Source organism: Diabrotica virgifera, chromosome 9, assembly GCF_917563875.1.
Source record: "Diabrotica virgifera virgifera chromosome 9, PGI_DIABVI_V3a".
NCBI lineage: Eukaryota > Metazoa > Arthropoda > Insecta > Coleoptera > Chrysomelidae > Diabrotica > Diabrotica virgifera.
In genome coordinates, this window is record NC_065451.1 from 159,960,881 (window position 1) to 159,985,715 (window position 24,835).

The following is a 24,835-nucleotide window of genomic DNA, read 5'->3' on the forward strand; positions in this document are numbered from 1 at the left end:
AGTCACAATAGATGTAATTTGATATAATATAAATAAGAAAAAAATAAATATATAAAAACTTTCCTAAATTTTATCTTATCTTATGGCTCGTTTTTTTGACGCGCTGTGTATATTATATTATTTCTAGATGTTTAAGTAATCTAATCCTTTTATTTTTTTTTGCAGGTAAGTTTAGCATCAGCTTCATAAGTTCAAGTAGATAAGGTGAGAATATTTCAGCTTTTTTGTTACCTTCAAGAATGTTTTCTTGTTCACATAGCGGTTGTGGTAATGCAAGTAATACAAATGATATGTATTATTAAGTAAATAAATTTTACAATAGTCTCCACAATAAAATTACAATGTGTTCAAACTCTTTTCTTTAGAATTCCCTTCTAGTCTTGTTACATGCATATAGAGTGGGGGAAGTAATCCTCGTTATATGTATATCTATTTGGGAAAGATATAGCATGAGAACACTAATGTTGCTGTGATTCTGCTGTGGCATTTGTGATTCCTACGCAAATGAGTTTTTCTACGTTTTTTAACTGTGTGTAGAAAATTTTCTGCGTCCTTTTATTACCCACAAACCATCGAGGCGTCAGTACACTTGGATTAAAACATATCTCAATGCACGTTATGTTATAAGTTTTTTAACGTTACGACTTTTTTTCTTCATTTGCCATCTCCGCCACGAAGGTTAGCTATCATCATGGCAATTCTGACCCTGGTTGTTGCTGCTGGGGACAGTTGAATAGAACTGCACGTGAGCCAGTCCCTAAGGTTGCTCAACCAAAACATTCTTCTCCTTCCTATGCTGCACTTACCTCCAATCACGCCAAAAATCAATTTTACCAATTTAGAATCAATATAAATCAACAATTTTAGTGTCAAGAATCAATGCTACCAATCAGAGGGGGACCTGTGGTAGCCTCTAAGGAAGCCCTTCCTGTACTATTCAAGGCCCCTGTTATAATATTTAGATGCGCCTGTCTTTGTAGGGTGGTGAGTGACGTCGTACAAGATTGCGAAGCCGTTTTTTTTTTTCATTAGAGTACTGAACCATAAGTTACTATTGGTCGTATCAGTGATATGTATAACAAACAAATTATCTTTGGTTTCAACCCCCAGGTTTTACCTACAGCGCGTGTGGAGTTCCAGAAGAGTCGCTTAGCCGTGTTGGTTATTGAATTTGGAATCCAGGGTTACCCCTAGATATTTGACTTCATTGGTTATTTCCAGTTTCCCCCAAATATTTGAAATTACTCAGTACAGTAAGCTTCCTCTTGTTAATGAAGGCTACCAATTTAGATTGGGAAGGGTTCACTGAGAGGGTCTATTTCAGACAACAGTTCTCTATCTAGTAAAGTAGCGGCATTTATTTTAGTGTTTATGTATCTGTCATCTTCAGTGCATGCTTTGTAGTTGGTATTCATATTTCATGCACCCAAAAACGTTTCCGCATAAATGTATTCTGCATACAAATTCTACGTTGGAAATGATTTGTGTAAAAATTTTGTCACTAAAGGTTAGATTTTTTACTTTTTATTATATTATCATAAAATTAATTAGCTCCAATAAACAAAACCAACTATATCACAAATTATAACCTTGATAACTGGTTTCTAATTTTACAAAAATTTTTGCAGCCATACTTATTCCAGCAAATATAAATAAAGAACTAATGTATGTTTACTAATAGCAGGTACTGTACGAGACACTTAATAAAATCAAAAAGCAAGCAATAAACACTAATTACAACACCTGCTTATGTTTTTATACCTTCTGATAGCTAATATTGAGAGAAAGTGGAATTTCTCCATGAGCGCAATACAATAATAATACACAAATTCAATTTAATTGGTTGGTAAATATTTCAAAAAACGAAACAAAGGAGACATGTAGGTAATAACAAATAACAGGTAAAAACTTACAATGAAAGCATCAACGGCAGAACCAACACTATTTCGCGTGTGTACACTCGAGTGGTCTGGATGCTTCTCATTCCTTATATTGTAGGGGAAGAATTTCGGAATTAAGATTTCAAGTGGTAAGCGTCCAATCCTCTTCTTTCGCGACACATGAGAATTTCGATAACATGCTAGCAAGGAACAACACAGGCGTCGACAAGGGTAAAAAAGGGATATGATTTCGAACTATTTAAACAACCAAATCAAATGGGAATTCCAACAACTAAGAGGTTTCATAAATTCAACATCATCATCATCATTTTCTCTACAACCCATGGTGGGTCTTGGCCTGTTCCAGAGTTAACTTCCATTCCTTCCTATCCTTCGCCTTGGTTTTCCAATTTGGTACTCTTAATACTCGTAGTCGTCTTCCACTTGATCCTTAAATCGTGCTCTGGACCTGCCTCTTCTCCTCACTCTATGCGGTCTTTGGTTATAAATGTTTTTCGACGGGCCCATCTCATTCATTCTCTCTAATTGGCCTGCCACCGCAGTCAGTTTATTTTGATAGATCTACCAATACTAGGCTCGCTGTAAAGTCGGTAAAGATCAAAGTCATAGCGTCTACGCCATAATCCGTTTTCCTGCATGCCTTTATAAATATGTCTGAAAATTTTACGTTCAAAACAGCCTAACCATTCTTCATCACTTTTTGGAGTTATACTTCTTTAGGCGCGATTGAGAGTAAAATTTCATAATACTGCGCGCATGCGCACACAGACAGTATGGCGTTTAGTTGCTAAATATTTCGAGTTATGTATAAATATATCAGTGCAAAAAAGGTGTGAAAAGAATATATTAGAGTTTTTAGTAAATATATTATAATATATTACATTATAATTTTTGTGTCTGGATTTTTCTTCGTCAGGAGTAAGATGAGTATTATTAAAACATTTTATTGTATATTTATTATACTTTTCACCTTGTCTGTTTGTTACCGTGAATTGTCATTAGGTACGTCCGAACCGATACAGACACAGTCCGCTTAGCGTATTTGGTATAGCATTCGGCCAGAGATTGAGAGGTCTTGAGTTCGAATCCAGTGCAATCCTATACTTTTTTTTATTTTTTTGAAAGCGGTAAGCACAAAATTAGTTTGGTGTTTAAAAGAAATTAAAATAAACTGTTTGAAGTATATTTATTTTTAAGAAATCATATAATAGAAGTATAACTTCTTACGTGCGTACAAAGTACACACACATTCTTTTTTATTATCGTCCACGTTTCTGACGCGTAAGTGTGAACGGGCTTGATTAGATTTTTGTATATCAAAATTTTTGTTCTTTAGAATAGAATAAAATATAAATATGCTTTATAGTCATGAAAAATTTAACAATTTTATAGACAAAGCTTAAAAGAATCATAAATAAAAACAATAACAAATACAATTTACTAAAATTATATAAATCGTCAATATAAATAAAACATAATAAAGTGAAATAAAAATCAGTAACAATCTATTGCAAAATTAAAAAAAAATTGCAAATTGCGTAATCTACCTTAAGAAATTTAATAAGTTAAGCTGCTGCATATGACACTCAAATATAGATTAAGATTCTACTTATACATAAGAATATGTACTGTAATTTCTTAGTTATTGGTTAAGAAACTCTGCTATTGAATACTATGGTCTTTCAGATAAATAGGCTTTTGACATTTTACGGAACTTGGGGAAAGATGTTGCAGATTTAAGTTGTAGAGGGAGATGGTTGTATAGTTTTTTTGCAGAATATAATATAGATTTCTTTACTAACTCACTGGACGAGATCGGTAAATAGATGTCAAAGGTAGAATTTCTGGTGGAATAGTCATGTCTAGGTCTTGCTGAAAAGACATGCAGATGTTTACGAATTAAGCAAACAGTTTCTAAAATATATAAAGAAGGTAGTGTTAGAATCCTGTAATCTTTGAAGTAGCTTCTGCAATGTGTTGTTCTTCTGAGGCCAAACAGATATCTTATTGCTCTTTTTTGTAATTTAAAAATAACATCGGATTGGGCAGCTATACCAGAACCCCAAAAAGGAAGACCATATCGAAGATGGGACTCGAACAAAGAAAAATATGTTATTTTGGAAGAGGCTAAATTCATTTCCTTCGAAACACATCTTATTGCAAAGCAAGCTGAGGATAGTTTCTTGCTTAACACATCGATATGAAGGGACCATTTAAGGTTGTTATCTAAAAAAATACCAAGAAACTTTACACTTTGTGTGACTATGTTTGATGTTAAAATATTCTTTCATTCATAGTATATTCATTTGCTAGATATATATATACGTCGGTTAATTTTTGCAGTTACTGTATTACCTTGTTTGATTTGTGAGCCTAGATTTTTGAACTCTCTTACTCATTCGAAAGTATATTATGTTCCGACCGTTAGATCTTCGGGTTTTGCTACTTTATTATTTACGGCCTTCATATACTTAGTTTTATTAGTGTTAACGTATAGCACATTTTTTTTGCTGTTGCTTCCAATGCCATAAACGATTAAACGAATTTCTTCTTGTTATGATATCCAGGGCTGCTTTATCCATTAGACAATATAGGCAGTTGCCTAGGGCGGCAAATTATGAGAGGGCGGCAAAAATACTGTACAAAAATAATTGTATATAAAAATTAAAATCGAATAACATTTAATTACATCAGTATATCCATCAATGGAATATAAGTGGGCATTCATTTCTAGCAAACAGGTTGCATTTTCTTGACAGTATTCATTCAAAAAGGACAGAAGTCGTAAATTTAGGGATTATTGGGTCGTCGGCAGCACCGCAAAGGCGACGGGCGCACTGTTCTATATTGTTTTTAACTGAATCCTTTTGGGTTATTCGTGGTTGAAAATTGTCCACTTTCATTGAAAAGTGTCGCCTTTTCGGACGGTTTTTTGCGAATACCTTAAAAATTATGCATCTGACAAAAAACTATATAAAACATTTTTGTAGCTTATGAAAAAGTAAAGAGCTTCGTTCCTTCATAAATCTTGTAGCGATAACATAAAAAGAGATATAGTAGGTGAACAGAATTTTTTTTGTGCTTGCTCAAATGGGTGTTTTCAACTTAATAACAGAAAAATGGTCGATTTTAAGGGTATAATGCTATCAATATCTTTTGTAAGTACTGCCTGAAAAGAGCTTTAAAACGACCGCACTGTTAAATTTCGATTACATTCAAACTAAGCGAGATATGGTGCAACAAAAAAGGACGACCAATTTATTTTAAATTAAAATGCGAAGTATGTATATTTTAACCCCTCATCCACCAGATTTAAATGCATCGTCTTGCTTCTACAATACGTTTTACTATAGTGGTATTTCTATGTTCAACAAGTTGGACGGGTTTAAAATGTATGGTTTTTGAAAAAAAATAAGATCAAATTATAGAGAGCATTTTTAATTTTTTTTAATCTTCCTTTTTCTCCATGTAACTCGAAAATGATGAGATACAGTAATAAAAGAAAAAGAAAATTGTTATCTAAAAGAAAACCTACATTTTTGTAAGGTATTTTTTTACGTATCTCTTATCACTTTCGAATTACATGGAGAAAAAGGAAGATTTTTAAAAAATTTAAGAATGCGCTCTATAATTTGATCTTATTCTTTTCAAAAACGATTCATTTTAAACCCGTCCAACTTTTTGAATATAGAAATAACACTGTAGTAGAAGGTATTCTAGAAGAAAAACTATGCATTTAAATTCTGGTGGATGACGGGTTAAATATACATTTCATTTTTCCTTAAAATACATTAGTCATAAGTTATTTTGCACTATATCTCGCTTAGTTTGAGTGTAACCAACATTTAACAGTTCTCGTTTTAAAGGTCTTTTCAAGCACTACAAAATGTATTCGTAGCGTTATACCCCTAAAATCGACAATCGATGTATGTTATTTTAAGTTGAATACACCGATTTGAGCATGCACTAAAAAAATCTTTTTTCACCTACCATCTCTCTTTTTATTAAAACTAGAAGATTTATGAAAAAATGAATCTCTCTGATTTTTCATAAGCTACAAAAATGTTTTATATAGTTTTTTTCGTTAGATGCACAATTTTTATGGTATTCCCAAAAACAGTCTCCGAAAAGTGTCATTTTTTAATGAAAATGGCAAATTTGTAACCACAAGTAACATAAAAAGTATTGAGTTTTCAAAAAAAATTATAAAACAGATATTGCTTAGAATTAGGTTCTCTGGCCACTTGCGGTGTTAGTTTGAGACAAAATTTCCACCCCCGAGAACGGGTGGGAACCAACCCTAAGTTAAAAGCGTCATAGGATATAGCGTGTAGACTTTGTTTCTTGAGCTATTCCCTACTGACAGTGACAATATCAAGTAAATTAATGCAGTAGGATGGAATTCAAAGCCAAATACCCTCACTGACTACACTAATATATACCTACATCATTCATAATACATGAATGCATTCACTTAAAGGTTCATTTGGATACCACATTAAAATTACCAACCACCAATAATTGACATATTATCTAAATACTTAAAGAAGAGTGGATTGAAAGATATTTTCCCAAATTTTGAGATTGCTTTGCGCATTTATTTGTGCCTCCCAGTTGCCAACCAACGTGTCCGCTAAAAGGGCATTTTTGAGAATGTCAAGAATTTAAAATAGTCATGAAAATAATTTCCGATTAAGTATAACCCAAGAACGTCTTAACAATTTGTCGATTTTGTTCATAGAAAGTGACGTAACAAAGGCGATAAATTATGACGACATTAAGATGATAATTTTTCCAAAGAAAAATCAAGAAAGAAATCTGATGTGATCGAACTGGAATGACAATTTTTATGTATTCTTATTTAAATAAAAAAATCTGCTTACGATTTTTTTTTCGCAAAAATGGTACATGCTTGAAGGGCGGCTACTAGAGAATTGCCTAGGGCGTCAATTGACCTAAACGCGGCCCTGATGATATCAATGTTGCATCTGCATACGCTAGTTGGTATTTGTACACTCCTATTAATATTGGGCTTTGTTGTTGTTATTCTAAATTCTCTAATAGCTTCTTCTAGGGCAATGTTGAATAGAAGGCACGATAGGCTATATCTCTGTCGAAGTCCTTCTTGTGCCTGGATAATTCTTGACATTCAGTTCTGCACTCTAACTTTACACTCGATTGTTGAGAGGGTTGTTTTCACCAACCTCACTAGGTGTATTGGGATATTATATTCTACCATGGCTTTGTATAGTGCGTTTCTGTCTACATTGTCATAGGCACATGTACAATCCACAGACAATTGGTGCGTATCAATTTCATACTCATGTTTTTCCAAAGCTTGTCTTAGAAGGAATGTTTGGTGGATAGTAGACTTTTCTTTGCGAAACCCACACTGGTATTTGCCTATTATGATTTCACAATATCCCAACAGTCGATCGTAAATAATGTAGGCCAAAGTCTTGTAGGGCTCGTTTAGGAGGGTAATGCCTCTGTAATTATCACAAACTGTTTGGTCTCCTTTCTCGTGAATCGATACAACTATACCTACGTTCTAGGCTTCTAGTAATTTCATCTGCTTCCAAATCGTTCTATCAGTCTACTTACACTACCAGGTCAGATTTTTTGCGCCATGTTTTAAAAGTTAAGAAGGTATGCCATCTGATCCAGGAGCTTTGTTTTCTTTCAATTTTTGTATTACTTTGATGACTTCATCCACTGTTTAAAAGTTATCTTTCTCTATTTCGTCGTCGTCCTTGCCTTCGAGCTGTATTTCTGCTTCGTGGAAAATCATTTCACTTCTTATATTTAGTCTACCCTCAAAATTTTCTGCCCACCTTTCTAGTATCTGTCTCCTGATCACCAAATATTTCTCCTCTGTACTGTTTCTAAGTATTGATAGTCTAGGTTTGAATTCTTTTCTTATCTCTTCATGTACAATGTCCTTTCAGAACGTTGGTTACCATCATAGCTATCTTAATTTTATTCACTGCCACCCTAAAGAGCATGCTTGTATCAACACCATACCAATCTCGCAAGTTCTTCAACCACGAGGTTCTTCTTCGTCCTGGACTGCGTTTGCCTGCTATTTTTCCTTGCATGATATTTTGTAGCAACCTATATTTGAGACCTCTCATTGCATGTCCGAAATACTCCAGCTTTCTCTGCTTGATGCTTTTTATGATCTCAGTAATCTTGCTGAGACGTTCTAGTATTGTGGAGTTTCGAATCTTCTTCACCCAGGAAACTTTTAAAATTCTTCGATAGCACCACATTTCGAAAGCCTCAAGGCGATTTAGATCGATTTTATTCACAGTCCAGGACTCAACACCATAAAATAAGACCGAGAACACGTAGCGAAGTAGGCGGATCCTCAATTCCAAATTTGGGTCTCTGTTACATAACACATTGGACATCCTTCTAAAAGCGGCTCTAGCCTGTTCTATCCTAGATCTAATTTCGCCGTGACTTTCTGCGTTACAATTTAATTGCTGTCCAAGGTAAACTATTTTATCAATTTGCTCAAGTTTGGTATTATTTACATATATAGACGGTTTTATATGCTGTTGTTTACTTATTACGAGTATTTTGGTTTTCCGTATGTTCAGATCCAGACCTGCCTCCCTACAACTGTCAATGACACTATTAAGTAGTGTTTGCAGATCTTCTTGACTAGAAGCTAGGAGTACTGTATCGTCCGCATATCGCAAATTATTGATGACTTCACCATTCACAAGTATTCCTTCTTGTTTTTCAGAAAGTGCTTTTCTGAAAATTCTTTCGGAGTAAACGTTGAAAAGCAGGGGTGACAAGAGGCATCCCTGCCGTACTCCTCTTTTAATATTAAGAGCCTGTGATTCCACACCATCTACTAAAACTGATGTTGTTTCATTCCAATATAAATTTGCAATTATTCGAACATCTCTGCCGTCCAAGCCAATATCTTTTAGAGCTTCGATCAATATAGAGTGCTTAACACGATCAAATGCCTTTTGGAAGTCAATAAAACAACAGTATATGTCTACAGGTATATCTCAACATCTTTGAGCAAGTACGTTCATTCCAAACAGTGCCTCTCTCGTTCCAAACCCGTTACGGAAACCAAACTGTGTGTCATCCAGGTATTCCTCGCATTTATTGTAGATACGACCATGTATTACCTTCAGAAAAATTTTTAATAAGTAATTTAACAAACTGATGATTCTATAATCAGCACAGGTGTTGCTGTTGTCTTCTTAGGTAAAGCCATAAACAGTGAATTAGACCAACCGTTAGGTAGGTGTCTGCTGGTATAAATGGTATTGAAAAACGAAGTTATAGCCTCTAAAATTTTAAAGTTTATAAGCTTGTATATTTCAGTTGGAATGTCATCAGGACCAGTCGCTCTGCCATCTTTTGATGATTGTATGGCTTTTATAACCTCAGAGCGTGTTATTAGGGGTCCGTCGCAGTTAGTAATATCGGGAGGTGAACTACTCTTATCATCTTCGAATAGGTTCGTGGTGAATGAATTCTTTTCTGGGCTGGTTATTCTTGTAGTATAGTTTTCGCGTTTCCATTTGTGTGTTATACTTCTCTAGTTATTTCAGTTGGTTTTCTATATGCTCCTATTTCTTTCTTTTCAGTTTGTTCGTGCGTGGAGCCTTGCATATGTTTGATTTTTTCGTTGTATTGCTTGTACACATTCCTTATCGTACCAGTACGACCTTTTTTTTTTTCGCGTTTTTGCCTTCCAATCACCTCAGTTGCTACCTCTTCCAATATGGTTCTACACTGCCTTCAATAGTTATCAACATCTTCAACTATATCACCTATACAGTCCTATAGCTTACATTCCCGACTTTCCCTAAACTTCTTGGCTAGCATAGAGTTTTTTGCCGCTTTTACCTTAAACCTTTACTCTTTGACTCCTCTAACTTTCTTTGTATTGGAGATATTAGAGATACCTATAGATATTTATAAACATTCTACGTAGGAAATGGCTTGTGTAAAAATTTTGTCACTAAAGGTTAGATTTTTTTACTTTTTATTATATTATCATAAAATTAATTAGCTCCAATAAACAGAACCAAATATAGCCTTGATAACTGGTTTCTAATTTTACAAAAATTTTTGCAGTCAAACTAATTCCAGCAAATATAAATATAGAACTATGAGGTTTCATAAATTAGTAGTACCATGCTAATATATTCAAAAATGATTGGTTATTTATGGATATTAGTCGAAATATTTATATAATTCTAACATTTATATCTGTTGTTGATAAATACGAAATGGCATTTTTGAATTAGTGGCCTAATAGATAAAAATTCTAGTTCAAAAATATGAATACTTATATTCTAATAAGTTTAGGGGATTTTAATGCATTGTTGCCAAGTTAAATATATGTAAACAACGAGGAATCTAAAGTACAAAAGCATTATAATAGATCTCTGACGTCGGAAAAGCAAAATTCTGGTAACGACCTAAAATCCGAGCCTTCTACAATTGGCAAGGCAAATTTACCGAAAAATTTTAGACCTGTACTCTACAATAATTGTATTCTACAACCCGTCTACTTATCTAGGTAAAAATCCAACGAATTTTTACTTTCTGGTACATATTTTCTTTTCCTTCTACATTGATTCAGTCAATTTGTACTCTACGAGCCCTCTAGTGGGAAAGTTTTGGGGTAGTTCTGATTTCTTTCATTATACATATTTCATATATTTCATTGTATATGGATTTTGCGCTGCTGAATCCAAATATCAGGTTTGCGGACAAAATTTCTTGCCGGAACATTGAAAAAATTGCGAAAAAAGCGAAGAATTTCAGCTTTTTTTCGCTTTTTTGGTCAAATCTCGAAAACTATTAACTTTTAGTAAATGGCCTGTTAACAGAAATTAAAGTACTTAAAATTATCTACAAATATCACTATTTACTTTTTTTTTCAGACGAACCGTTCGGTCTAAAGTGCAAGTTGAAAATTGCCAATTTTTAACGGTCTTGGCAAAACTCACTTTTTACATTCCAAAACTTTAGTTTTTATTATAATGCTGTCATTTGATAAATTTCTCCTAGTTTTCTGTACAAATAATAAATGTCAGTTCATAATATGAATATGGTATGTCTCTTCTCACAGCGTCCATGAATCCATTCCATCCTAAAATACCGAGAATGTCTCTGCTTTTTCCTTAGAGCCACAGAAGATCAGGCACAGATGGAGTCATAGTTTCAGTTGGTGTAAACATTCCCTTCGGATCTTGATTTCTGATAAACCTTGAGGTTTTGTCCTTTCAAAATGTATTAGTTGAAAAGCTCTCTGACTTCCATAAACCTCAGGTGCGGGTTGAGTTTTTAGCCGAGGAATGGATTGGTTATGAGCTATTGCATGTTTTGGTGCAATACAAGAAATGCCACCCATGACGTAAAACGTGTGATATCCGTCGATTGTATGTACATTAACCCTTTCTGTCCCAACGCTGCATATAAATGTTTTTGAAAAAGTGTGTCTGTATTCCCAGCCGCCGTATATATACGTTCAAGGTGTTATGGTCTCAATTTACCAAAGTCGAAAATATGCGTTGCTTATAAAATTTTAGACTCATTGGTGTCCCAATGCCTTAAAAATATGTCCGAAAATGTTAGATTATTCTTTCCAAAGCCTCAAAATGTTGGCACCTAAGACAGGTCATGCGGACCCATTGCCGTATATATTTGTTCACATATTTTAGATATATGCTATATTTTAGCACTTGGTGGCAACGCCAGAGCTGGGTAGTATCCGGATACTTCTGTATCCGGATACAATATCCGGATACTTTTTATGTATCCGAAAGCTGTATCCGGATACTTTTTAAATTTTGTATCCGGTATCCGTATCCGTGATCAAATTTTAAAGTATCCGGCATCCGGATACTTTTTTTGATATTCGGATACTTTTAAATATTTATCGCCCGCTGATAATGCACCTAACGTAGGCACAACACTGACATTCCTTCATTCCAGATGTGTCTAATACTTATGTTAAATCCCATTTTTCGTACTCGTCACCGTTATAATCTATTACGCTAATGGAGCTTTGTTTTTACCTAATCAGTTATAAATCTTAATAAGTTACGTTGTTTAATTAATTACTTACATTTATTTTTTCTATATCTCTCTTTTCAAGAACCCCTTTTTGAACCCTGTATAATTAGAAGAAATTATTTTTCGGATTATATTAAAGTACATCTTAATATTTATATATTTATTTTAGTGTACCTACAAGTACAAATAAGTGCACCCCCTAAAAAGTTTAAAATTTGATAACTCGTCTGGTCCGACGCTGGCCAAATTCAATATCAAAGGCTCAGGCAGTAACACTTTTAATTCTTACAGGAAAAATCCTGCAAATTCTTGTCTACCGAGTACAGAAGAAAAAGTTTTTCGTTAGCTCATTTGTGATTTGAGTTTTAGTTGAAAAAGACAAAAGTATCCTTCAAAGTATCCTAGGAAGTATCCGAAAAAAATATCCGGATACTTGTATCCGAATACATTTTTAAATGAAAGTATTGGTTATTTTTTAAAAAGTATCCGGATACATTTTGAGTATCCGTATCCGGTATCCGGATACTTTTTTTCAGTATCCGACCCAACTCTGGGCAACGCTTATAGGTAGTTGCTAGAAGGTGAAGCGTTTGTAGCCACAGAAAAGACCAGAAAAAAAGAAGCGAATCGAGATACATGTGTGCAAGATGCGGAGTCGGCCATTGCGTAGTGTCATGTTTTGAGGAGTACCACACAAAAGAAAACTTTTAATGTTAATTTACATTACATTATTTTTTTAAGTTAGTTACATTTTTTCGAGTTGGTTTTGCTCTCTGATGAGTACTTTTGAAAAGAAAACGTTTAAGTTGGTTAAAAAAAACTCATTAAAAAACATTTTTTGGTCATTTATTTTTTTTATTTATATGCGACGGTGATATTAAGGCAATGGGACTCTAAGCATGAAAAAACATTTGGGATTGAGGGACCAACATGCAAATTAATGCCTGGCATAGAAAGGGTTAAAATCAGCGTTTCCGTACACCTGTTGTGTAAAGCACGGCTGGTCAATTTTCTGCGGATCGCCTGCGATTGCTGACACTTCCAGATAAACAACGCGTTTGCTCAAAGTCTTGTAGCGGCAGTAAGGCGCAGATAGTTGGTCTCACCATTCCTTGCAGGGTTGGCCGTTTTCTCTGCAAAAAGGACGGCTCAAGAAAATTGGTTGATGTAGTTTCCTCTTTGGGATTTTGTTCATCCTAGACAGAAGCTGTTCGCCTGGAAGTGTCAGCATTCGCAGGCGATCCGCAGAAAATTGACCTGCCGTGCTTTACACAGCAGGTGTACGAAAACGCTGATTTTAACGTACATAAAATCGACGAATACCACACTTTTCACGTCATATGTGGCATTTCTTGTATTACATCAAAACATGCAGTAGCTCCTAAGCAATCCATTCCTCGGATAAAAAAGAAACCCACGCCTCAGGTTTATGGAAGTCAGGGAGCTGTTCAACTAATTCATTTTGAAAGGACAAAACCTCAAAATTTGTCAGAAATCAAGATAACAAATCCGAAGGAAATGTTCACACCAACTGAAACTGTGCCTGATCTTCTGTGGCTCTAAGGGAAAAGCAGAGACATTCCCGGCTTCTTAGGATGGAATGGACTCATGGAAGCTGTCACAAGAGACATATAATACCTATGAACTAATTTATTATTTGTACAGAAAACTAGGAGAAATTTATCAAATGACAGCATTCTAATAAAAAATAAAGTTTTGGAATGTAAAAAGTGAGTTTTGCCGACACCGTTAAAATTGGCAATTTTCAACTTGTACTTTAGACCGAACGGTTCGTCTGAAAAAAAAGTAAATGGTGATATTTGTAGATCATTTTAAGTACTTTAATTTCTGTTAACACACCATTTACTAAAAGTTAATAGTTTTCGAGATTTGAGCAAAAAAGCGGAAAAAAGCTGAAATTTTTCGCATTTTCCGCGTTTTTTTCAATGTTTCGGCAAGAAATTTTGTCCGCAAACCGCATATTTGGATTCAGCAGCCCAAAATACATATATAATGAAAGAAATCAGAACTACCCCAAAAAAATTTCCTAGTCAAAACACAATTTTATTGAATCACATAGTGAATTATTGTAACAATCACCTTATTCCGCAGATTACGCTGAATTTGATATTTTGCGGTATAGATCACGTTGCGGCGTGATAATACAATCATACGGAAGCCAAATGATGATAAAAAACATATTTACTGGTTGTTCTAATAAAAATGTTTACAACAAATTCTGCAAACTAAAATGAATCGATGACTAAGCATCACTGACACTGACACATAATCTGCAGTCTTGCTTGTGTTGGTGTCAGTTGTCAGTGTATATGAAGGATACATCTAAAAAAGGGAAAAATATACATAATATTTGGGTAGGTACCTCCAAAGTTAAGCTTCCAGTTTTTCGTGTAACTTAACTTAACGTATTGATTTGTACTGCAATTTAAAAAGTTAAGGTGATACAGTAGCGATCAACAGGTAGCCAAAACGCGTTCCAAGATTGCGGCTGTAATTTTGAATATTTTTTCGAGATATTTGGCACACGTATTCGTAATATAATAAAGAATGGCGGTACAGAGCCCAATTTGAAAAATATATTAATATGTGGAAATTACTCTGTAATTAAATACAATATTACAAAAACGAGCCTGTACCGCCATTAAGAAGAACAAAAAAATGAAATAAAAATAATAATAATAATGAAATAAAAAATTTTAGTAGTTCCAAAATGGCACAAAATCTAGGCATCGGATAAAAAATTTATTTGAAGAAAGTGTATTTCTTTGTTCTTCTTAATGGCGGTACAGGCTCGTTTTTTTAATGTTGTATTTAATTAAAGAGTAATTTCCACATATTAACATATTTTTCAAATTGGGCTCTGTACCGCCATTTAGACCAGTAAGGATCTGCGAAAAAACATCTATTTGTGGATGTGAGAGGTGGCATTCGGATTTTTGCAGATAAAGTTAGGTGACACCTTCAGTAATAATAATTGACTTATGCTCCTTCTCAAATATGCCCGGAACATTAATAAAAAAATTAAAATATTTAAAAATTTCGAAAAACATCGATTTATTTCTGCTTTCTTTGCTTATAACTTTAAATCGATTCGTTTTGGAACAAAGTCTTATAGATATGAAATAAAGATAATTGAATTTTGTATGATATACGACTGATAAAAAATGTATTGAGGTATTACCTTTTCTGCAATATAGCAATAAATACAAAATAAGGGGGCAAAATAAGTCTGTTGTTATTCAATATTTTTTAACCACTTTGGTGGCACTTAGAACCTTAGTAATTCGATTAGGAAATTCTTTGTAACATACTTAAATCGTGTACCAAATTTCATTAAAATCGACCTAATAAATTTTGCATAATAAATTTGCAATCTAAATGTTTTTAAAAAAGTTCAAATTTTTTAAAATCTTTCTGAACAAAAAGTAGACCATTTAGAAGTTGGCTAATTTTTTTACATATAAAGAGGTGCTCTACCTATCTAATACAGTTTACAGAATTAAAATCGGATTATTTAAAGGGCCCCAGCAATGTTTTAAATTTATAAACAGTTTTTTGGCTTATAAACAAATAGCTTTGTTTAATAATAAAAAAATTAATTTTTAGCAATGCAAATAATTAAAACCGGTATAATTTGACTTAAACTTTCAAATGCTGTCAGCAGAATTGCTATTTTATTTTTTAATCAAACGTTATTCGCGTTCAAAAATTGCAATTTCTCGATTTTTTGAAAGTTCCACCGCGTTTATCTCGAAAACTATGCATCCTACGAAAAAACTTGTAAGAACATTTTTTGCTTAGAATTACCCAAGAAATACAAAAAAATGTTTTATTTTGCGAAAAATCGATGTTATGTAATTCCTCAAGTTATTTGTTTATAACAATCTTATCGACATCCGGATCAACTGTTACCCAAAGAATTCGTGTTCCACGGGTCAAAATACATAAAAAAACTTGGGTAAGTCCATCTAAATAAAGGAGCCCGTAGCACCCCCTCCTGGCCACAGCAGTAATTTGTTTATAAGCCAAAAAATTGTTTATAATTTTAAAACATTGCTGAGGCTGCTTAAATAATCCGATTTCAATTCTGTAAAGTGCATTACATAGGTGGAGTACTTCTTTATATGTAAAAAAATTGACAAATTTTTGTATGTTCTAGTTTTGGTTGTGCTAGATTTTAAAAAAATTTTGATTTTTTAAAAAAAGTTTAGATTGCAAAATTATTATGCAAAATCTAGCAAGTCAATTTTAATGAAATTTGGTGTACAGTTTTAGCACCTTACAGAAATTTTCTAAGCGAATTAGGAAGGTTCTAAGTGTAACCTAAGTGATGGAAAATCATTGAATAAGGCAGGCTTGTTTTGCCCCCTTTGCTATTTTGAAGCAAGTGTGACAAGTTAAGACATTTTTAACCAATCGCATCTGATAGAAAATTTAATTATCTTTGTTTTATTCCTATAGGACTTTGTTTTAAAATGAATAGTTTTTATAATCAAAAAAACTAGAAAAATAACGAAATTTTTTGAAATTTTTAAATATTTTATTTTTTTTATTAATGTTCCGGGTATATTTGAGAAGGAGCATAAATCAATTATTATTAACGAAGTTATCATCTAACTTTATCCGCAAAAATCTGAATGCCACCTCTCACATCCACCTAAAAACAGATCCTTACTGGTCTAATTCTTTATTATATTACGAATACGTGTGCCAAATATCTCGAAAAAATATTCAAAATTACAGCCGCAATCTGGGAACGCGTTTTCGCTACCTGTTGATCGCTACTGTTTACTCTTAAGGTAATAATATCCACCAACCTATCATACCTAGTTGCCTAGTTCTTGTATGTTTTTACTAATGTACAAATCGTAATACAATTGGGACATTTTTAATTTTTATGAGTTTAAATATATTATAAATTATAATAGTTTAAAGTACGGCACAATTTCAACATGTGATTACTGTTTCTGGGTTAACATTGAGATTCCTTATTATTCTTCTTTCTTAGCTCTACAACTCTAAGTCTTGGCTGCGTTTACTATTTTTCTCCACTCTTGCCGGTCTTGTGCCATAATCTTCATCTCCCATCTCCCGGAGGATCTGCCGTTCTATGACTAGTAATTTTGTTGTTTCACGCTGGTTCAATGTCCACGACTTACTTTCATACTTCCATACGTTATTCTGGACAAATTGTAGTTTTATATACCTTTGTTTTAGCTACCTTTGAGACCAATTTTGATTTAAGTAGCGTCGCTAGCGAGTACCTATTACGCTTTATTTGGTGATATTATGATTCTAGCTGCTACATCATTTTCATAACAGTTTTCGATGCTATCAATCACTGCTCCCAAGTATTTGAACATTTTGACAACTTCTAAATTGTATTCATTTATTGAAATATTTTGTCTAATTCTTTGTCTTGGATTTTTGATAACTATCATGTACGTGGTCTCATCTTCGTTGACGTCATGGCCAATTTCTTGGCTTCAAAGGTAAAAACTTCTTTCTCATCTCTGTTGGATTGTGCAATTGTGTCATGTGTGACGTGGTCAGCGAAAGCTAACAATACCTTAGCTTCCTGGGCAGCAAAGCCATTACTTCTGGTTGTGCTTTTCTAATTGCGTGCTCTAGAGCGAAGTTGAATAACAAAGGGGAAAGTGTTTTCAACCCGTTTCGATTTTTTAAAATGTCTAAAAAACGTTGAATTTACACATTCAGATATAAACGTTTAAAACCACGTGTTTTTCAACTTTAGCTACAAATTCCATCCAATACTGCCTTCTTGAAAGCATTTCCGGTCGAGTGAGATTATTTTTTGTAATGTGAAAATTTAAATTCAGCGTTTCTTAAACACAGTTCAGATGCCTCATATTTGATACCAAAGTTCAAAATCGGAAGTTAGACAATTAGACAGCGACCGGTCAATGGAAGTAATAAATTTTATTGATCTCATGAAAATCATAAAAAATGGCAAAAATCGCGCAACCTTTATTAACAGCTTTATAAAAACTGACGTCATTTGCGGGGAAATGCATATAAAAGCTGAATTCTTCAAATTAAAAAGCAATTTTATTTTTGTCAGTGGGACACTCTGATCCAAATTATTATCCTGAATATCGAATTTTTACTGTCCAGTTGATATAAGTTTTATTTAAAAATTTTATATCGCGCGCCTAGTGAAAATCGCCGGTTGCTTTAAGCGTTATTTCTGAGAGAACGGTTCATTCTACACAAAAGTGCTAATAGACATTTTTCTCTAAAATTATCTCAGCTACATTTCTTGTTTAAAACATTCTTTTCTACGGCGCGCGGCGTACAGATTCTGGGTTCTTATAGGTATATATGTTTTCCATCCCTCTCTACGAGGGGGGGTTTTAGGAGGTAAGAGTGCATCTTTCTTGGGGTCCCAAAATTAAAATTCTCTTGAAAATTCAGCTTGTTCGTCTCGTGTTTAGTTAGAGATCAAATCTCTGAGTACTAGACTAAAGTTTATTTTGACAGAGATTTCTGGAAATCAAAATAATACTTATTAAAGATTTTATTTAACAATAATTTGTGGTTTATCCTGAATAAATATTTACAAAACAATGCTTAATTTTACCCTACGGTACATTTTTTCATATGTTGTAATAATTATAAATTGCCAATTCGAAAAGATCAGAGAGATAGTTCCTTGATATAATACCTACGCAATCTTGACCAATCTTCGCTCGAAACTAGACTAAAAACTTATATTTAGCAAATCAGTTCTCGGCAACATCTCTCGCAAACTGTGTCTGCATCAAAAGTGACGTTCTGGCTAGATGTTTAGAGGAAGTGTTAAATAAAGTGGTCGTGTTATGAGTTCGGAAAATAACCGCAACAGGTGCACATGTTAGGATATCCAGAAAGTGATATGGGACTTTTTGAAGGTATCTATTAATATAAATACATAATATATCAATAGTTATTTTTGATTGTAACCTTCCTTCGATCTGAATATCATTACCGGTGGATCCTAAACATCCTTGTGTATACATCCTTGTGTATATAATTATTATACAAGGCTTATACAATTTTAAAACATCCTTTTTTAAAGCTATCTACCCTAAAAAAAGAAAGTACAGTTTTAATTTTATGCATTTTTATTGCTTCAATTATGAAATTATTTGCAAAGCTCAAAAGGTCTTGAAGGTCTTCTTCTTAGGGTGTCTGTCTATTCCGAATGAACGTAAAATAGACCACCCTTTCCTGGTTTATTTATAAATCAAAATATTTTTACTCTTTTTCTAATCTTTTTATAACATTTCATAATTGTTTTCTTGTTTTCCTTAGAATAGTAAGATCATCAGTGAAGCCAGAGATTTATGTTCATTGTTGAAGATAGATCCGGTCGTTTTAGCTCTGGTATTTTCGATAATAATTGTTTCCAATAGGTACCAATTAAAAAGCACCGTTCATAACTGATCGTCTTGTCTAAGACCTTTGTTTACTTCAAATTCATCCCTCTCCATACTACATGATTTCTTGTACTATTCAGAGTTCAGAGTCATTCTTACTAACTTAACACCAACAACGCATGAAGAGATACTTTATGTTCATAGCAGGTAGTCTGGTTTTCTTTTAGTGTAAAAATATGATCTGTCACTGATCTATTAACTCCAAACCAGCCTGATATTTACCTAGTTAATCTTCAGCAAATTCGTGGAGTATCTTTCTTAGCATCCTGTCGAATACCTTGTAACAAGCAACACCTCTGTAATTTTTTCCCTCTGTGTATCTGGGGCATAAAAAAGCTTGGTCCAATCTTTGGGCATATTTTCTCATTTCCATATCCTTTTGTTAAGGCTGTACATCTTTTTTGGGAGTTGTTCCCCTCCATTATTTAGCATTTCTTCAGCTATTTCGTTTTCTCCCAGTCTTTATGTCAAAGCGATTCATTATACTTCTAATCTCTCCTTCACTAGGTTATATTATTTTACCATTATCCTTCATAAGGAAAGTTTTTTGTATTTTCTGTATAAATTCTGTATTTTGCCCATTCAGTAGTTCACTAAAATGGCTCCCATATACCAATCACTGATTCTTTTTCACTCCGGTATCCCCTTACAAGTTTTTTAACTTTTTACTAAACGAAGGTATTTATTTTTTCTAAAATCTTTACTATTGGGCTATTAATTATGTATTTTAGAAAGGAAACGGGGTTTTATTGTTTCATATACTCAATGGACCTCTAAATATGAAAAACGCGCGGAGTGCTACCATTTAAAGTGGTGTATTCTTCATCAAACCAATTCTTCCCTGCTTTCATTTGGCCCTTTTGAGGAATAATTTTATCGTTTTCTGATGAGGGAGACTGTTTCTTCATATAATACCTACGTAATCTTAACCAGTATTTGCTTAAAACTAGACTAAAAACTTATATTTAGAAATTTCTCGCAAACTGTGTCTGCATTAAAAGTGACGTTATGGCTAGATGTTTAGAGGAAGTGTTAAATAAAGTGGTCGTGGTCGTGTTATGAGTTCGGAAAATAACCGCAAAGGTGCACATTATGTTAGGATACCCAGAAAGTGATATGGGACCAGAATAAAGGCAGTTTTTGTTTTTATTCGATTCAGAGATGGACCACCATCTCCATATAGCTATTTCAGCATCCCATGCATCTTCAGTGAAGCTATGCAGTCACAACTCTGAAACGAACATTAACAACCCTGCCTATTTAAGGGAAACCATCGCGATACAATGATTCCACCTTTTGAGACGCAATCTAGTGACATCTCTCGCAATAGAGGAAAACAACGAAAAGCCCTAGATACAAAGTTTACTACTTTTTAAACAATTAGAACAATTGAAATAAAAATGTAATAAACAATATTTTAAATCTAAGACTTTTCGTTAATAAACTGCTTTCTGGCTGCATCCTTTATCTCTGGCTTTTGGCTTTTACAATATATAAGCACAAGAGACGACGAAAATAGGAGAAAGCAAATAGAGGACACTTTGGCCACGCATTTACCTTTTCTTCGTCTAGGAAAAGGACCGAAAGACAGTTTCTAAATACTCAAATCTGAGTAAAGATGAAAAAGAATAAAAGCAGTTTTTGTTTTTATTCGATTCAGAGTTGGACCACCATCTCCATATAGCTATTTCAGCATCCCATGCATCTTCAGTGAAGCTATGCAGTCACAACTCTGAAACGAACATTAACAACCCTGCCTATTTATGGGCATTTATGATATGGGACTGTTTGAAGGTACATATCTATTAATATAAATACATCAGTATGTAGCCTTCCTTCGATCTAAATATCATTGCCGGTAGATCTTAACCATCAACATCCTTGTGTATACTTAAATAATTATACAAGGTTTAAATTTTAAAATACCTTTTTTAAAGGTATGTAAATTTTCTAACGTAATATACAGGGTGTTTCATTAATAATTGTCCATATATTAACTGGAGAAACCTTAGCACAAAATACGAAGATTTAACCTAAAACACTTAAATAAAATGTGGTTCCTTACTGAGTTACAGGGTGTTTTATCTAAAAATTTAAAAACTATTTTTGCTCAGAATTTTAAAACTATTCGACGTATCCTTTTCATACTTGTCAGAAAGTGCGACTACTAGACACCCTACTAAATTATGATAAACAAACGTTTATAGCTACTATCAGAGTCGTACGACAGGGGATGGTGAATGGTGGACCCTTCTCAAATTCTACGCCACTGAAGGAATTTCTATTTAAGTGCTATTTTTAGATTCCCCAATACTTTCTACGTAAATAATATACTCTTCATTGATAACGATAAAGTCATTAGTTTTCGAGATATTTGAAGTTAAATATGAAACGGAACAGTTATTTTGATTAATTTATTATATTATGATTCATATGATTAAAATTTAAAAATTATTTGTACCCAGTACTTTAAAACTATTTAGCGTATCCTTATCATACTTGGCAGAAAGTGTAGGTACTGTACACCCTACTAAATTAAAATAAATAAACGTTTCTAGCTACTACCAGAGGCGTACGACAGGGGATAGTGGCTGGTTGACCCTTCCCAAATTCTACGCCACTGACTAAATTGTTATTTTGGTGTATTTTTTTATGTTGCAATACTTTTTATGTAGATAATATACTCTTCATTAGTAACGATAAAATGATTAGTTTTCGAGATATTTGAAATCAAAATTGAAGCGACAATACACTGATCAAAATAACCGTGTCGTTTCATTTTAAAACTTCAAAGATCTCGAAAACGAATGACTTTATCGTTACGAATAAAGAGTATATTATTTTCATAGAAAGTATTGGAAAATTCAAAAATTGAACCAAAATAGCAATTTCGCCAGTGGCGTAGAATTTGTAAAGGGTCAACCATTCACTTTCCCCCGTTGTACGCCTCTGGTATTAGCCAGAAACGTTTGTTTAACATAATTTAGTAGCTTGTACAGTACCTATACTTCCTGCCAAGTATGAAAAGGATACCTTAAATAGTTTTAAAATGCTGAGCAAAAATAATTTTTAAATTTTTAGATAAAACACCCTGTAACTCAGTAAGGAACCACATTTTATTTAAGTGTTTTAGGGTAAATCTTCGTATTTTGTGCTAAGGTTTCTCCAGTTACTATATGGACAATTATTAATGAAACACCCTGTATAGTGCGTCTAGAAAGTATCCAGATAAAAGAAAGTATAATTTTAATTTTATCCATTTTTATTACTTGAATTATGAAATTGCAACAAATAATACTGATAATACAGCCTTCATTTAACTCTACTAAATTTCCAGATAGGCATAAAACTAATTAAAACAGGCGGCCATGAACTCATAAGTAAAATCCAGCAATTAATAGAAAAGGCCTGGCAACAAGAAATAATGCCGAAAGAATCGTGTGATAGTATTATTGTACCCATACACAAGAAAGGAAAATAAGAATCATGCATGGATTACAGAGGAATCTCACTAATCAACACTACGTATAAAATATTGGCTTCGATATTATTAAAAAGATTAGTACCGTACGTCGAAGAAATAGTTGGTGACTACCAGTGTGGTTTCTGGCCTGGCAGATCGACTATTGATCAAATATTTACAATAAGACAAATGCTTGAAAAGTATTGGGAATATAATCAGGACGTGCATCAGATCTTTATAGACTTCAAACAGGCTTATGATTCAATTAATCGTGCAACATTATGGAAGGCAATGATCGAGCTCGACGTACCCAAGAAACTAGCTGCGGTAACACAAATGTGTGTAAGCAACTCCTTTGCACAAGTTAGAATAGGGGGAAAAATATCAAATGCTTTCTGCGTAAATTCTGGACTAAGACAGGGAGATCCGTTGTCCCCATTGTTGTTTAACCTGGCCTTAGAATATGTCAGGCGGAAAACATATCACAAAATCAAACCAGACATAACTGCTCGGGGAGCAAAAATCATACTCGCCTTTGCCGATGACGTAGACGCAGTAGCACAATCAACATTAGAAAGTAAGGATATTTTCTCGAGCTTTGAAGAAGCTGCATTAAACATCGGTCTAAAACTAAATGAAGACAAAACAAAATACATGGTCGTCTCAAAACAAGAACGACGGCGAATAAGGCAAAACATTACTATAAACGATCACAACTTCGAAGTGGTTAAAGAATTATAATATCTAGGAGCAACAATCACAAATGACAACAAATTAGAGCGAGAAGTTAAAACGAGAATAATGGCAGGAAACAGATCTTTCTTTGCAATGCAACATCTAATGAAGTCAAAACTTCTTTCAGGAGGTGCAAAAATCCAGATATATAAGACCATAATACGACCAGCAGTCGCGTATGGAAGCGAAACATGGACGCTAACAAAAAGAGAAGTAAATAAATTGCTGGTGTGGGAACGTTAAACCCTTCGAATGATATATGGCCCTTGCAGAGACAGAGTGACAAACGAATGGAGGCGCAGATACAATAACGAGCTAGAGTCTCTATTCGGAAAAGAAAATCTACTCAGATATATAAAGGCCAATAGACTCAGATGGGCAGGGCATGTGATACGCAGTAACGACAATCGCCTTAGAAACAATGTGTTCTGGGAAAGGCCAGATGGAAAAAGGTCTGTAGGGCGGCCTAGAAAAAGGTGGAAAGATGTTGTCAAAGAAGATCTAAAGAAAATGGGAGTGCGACAATGGGAATTAGTGGCACAGGACCGACAAACATGGAAGGCAATAGTAAACGCGGCAAAGACTCACGAAGAGTTGTAGCGCCATTGATGATGATGATAATGATGATGATGATGATGATAATGATGATGATGATGATGATGATAATAATAAAACTAAGACAAAGGCTTTCAATAATGGTGAAAACTTTCCTTTTTTCTCTCTTTCAACTTCATCATCATCAGCTATCAAGCATCATCATCATCCGCCAGCTTTTATGTCTTGCGCAAGGTGTTATGTTATTATTCCCTGTTCTAGTTATGGTATATTCCCTGTATATTGCTCGTTCAATGGTGGATATATTTCATCTTCACATTCTAATAAATTTTAGACTATATTATATCATCTCTATAGTCACTCGAGCCCTAAGTGGTCTCTCGTGCTTATTGCCAGGCAACAAATTTTAAACAAATTGTCGCATTATTTTAAATTTTTTCTCATTTTCTTGTGATATTGTTGAAAATATGGTGTGGTGTCAGCATTAGCTTATAAACTATACCCTATTCCACGAACATACGCCTGTTTTGGATTACTTCTACAACGAATATTTTACTGTGCAAAGTAAGAAGAACGAAAGTAAATTGCAAATTACATTGTTGTTTATTGGAATAATTATTAGCGCCATTTACTTTCGTACTTCTTATGTTGCACAG

The 24,835-nt window shown here is 33.7% G+C and overlaps 1 protein-coding gene across 9 annotated transcripts in view; it reads left to right on the forward strand.

Annotated features, from left to right (window-relative positions):
- The window catches only part of LOC126892391 (hepatocyte nuclear factor 4-gamma), a 465,924-nt gene that overhangs the window by 184,792 nt on the left and 256,297 nt on the right, over positions 1-24,835 (forward strand). Inside the window, exon 1 of one of the 9 annotated variants that reach the window (XM_050661917.1) lies at positions 18,757-18,898. The exons of the other annotated variants lie outside the window; for them this stretch is intronic. Within the exon in view, the coding sequence (XP_050517874.1) occupies positions 18,859-18,898 (40 nt within the window). The 5' untranslated portion in view covers positions 18,757-18,858. Of the gene's footprint in view, positions 1-18,756; positions 18,899-24,835 lie in introns of those variants that run through there. 9 annotated transcript variants of the gene reach the window in all.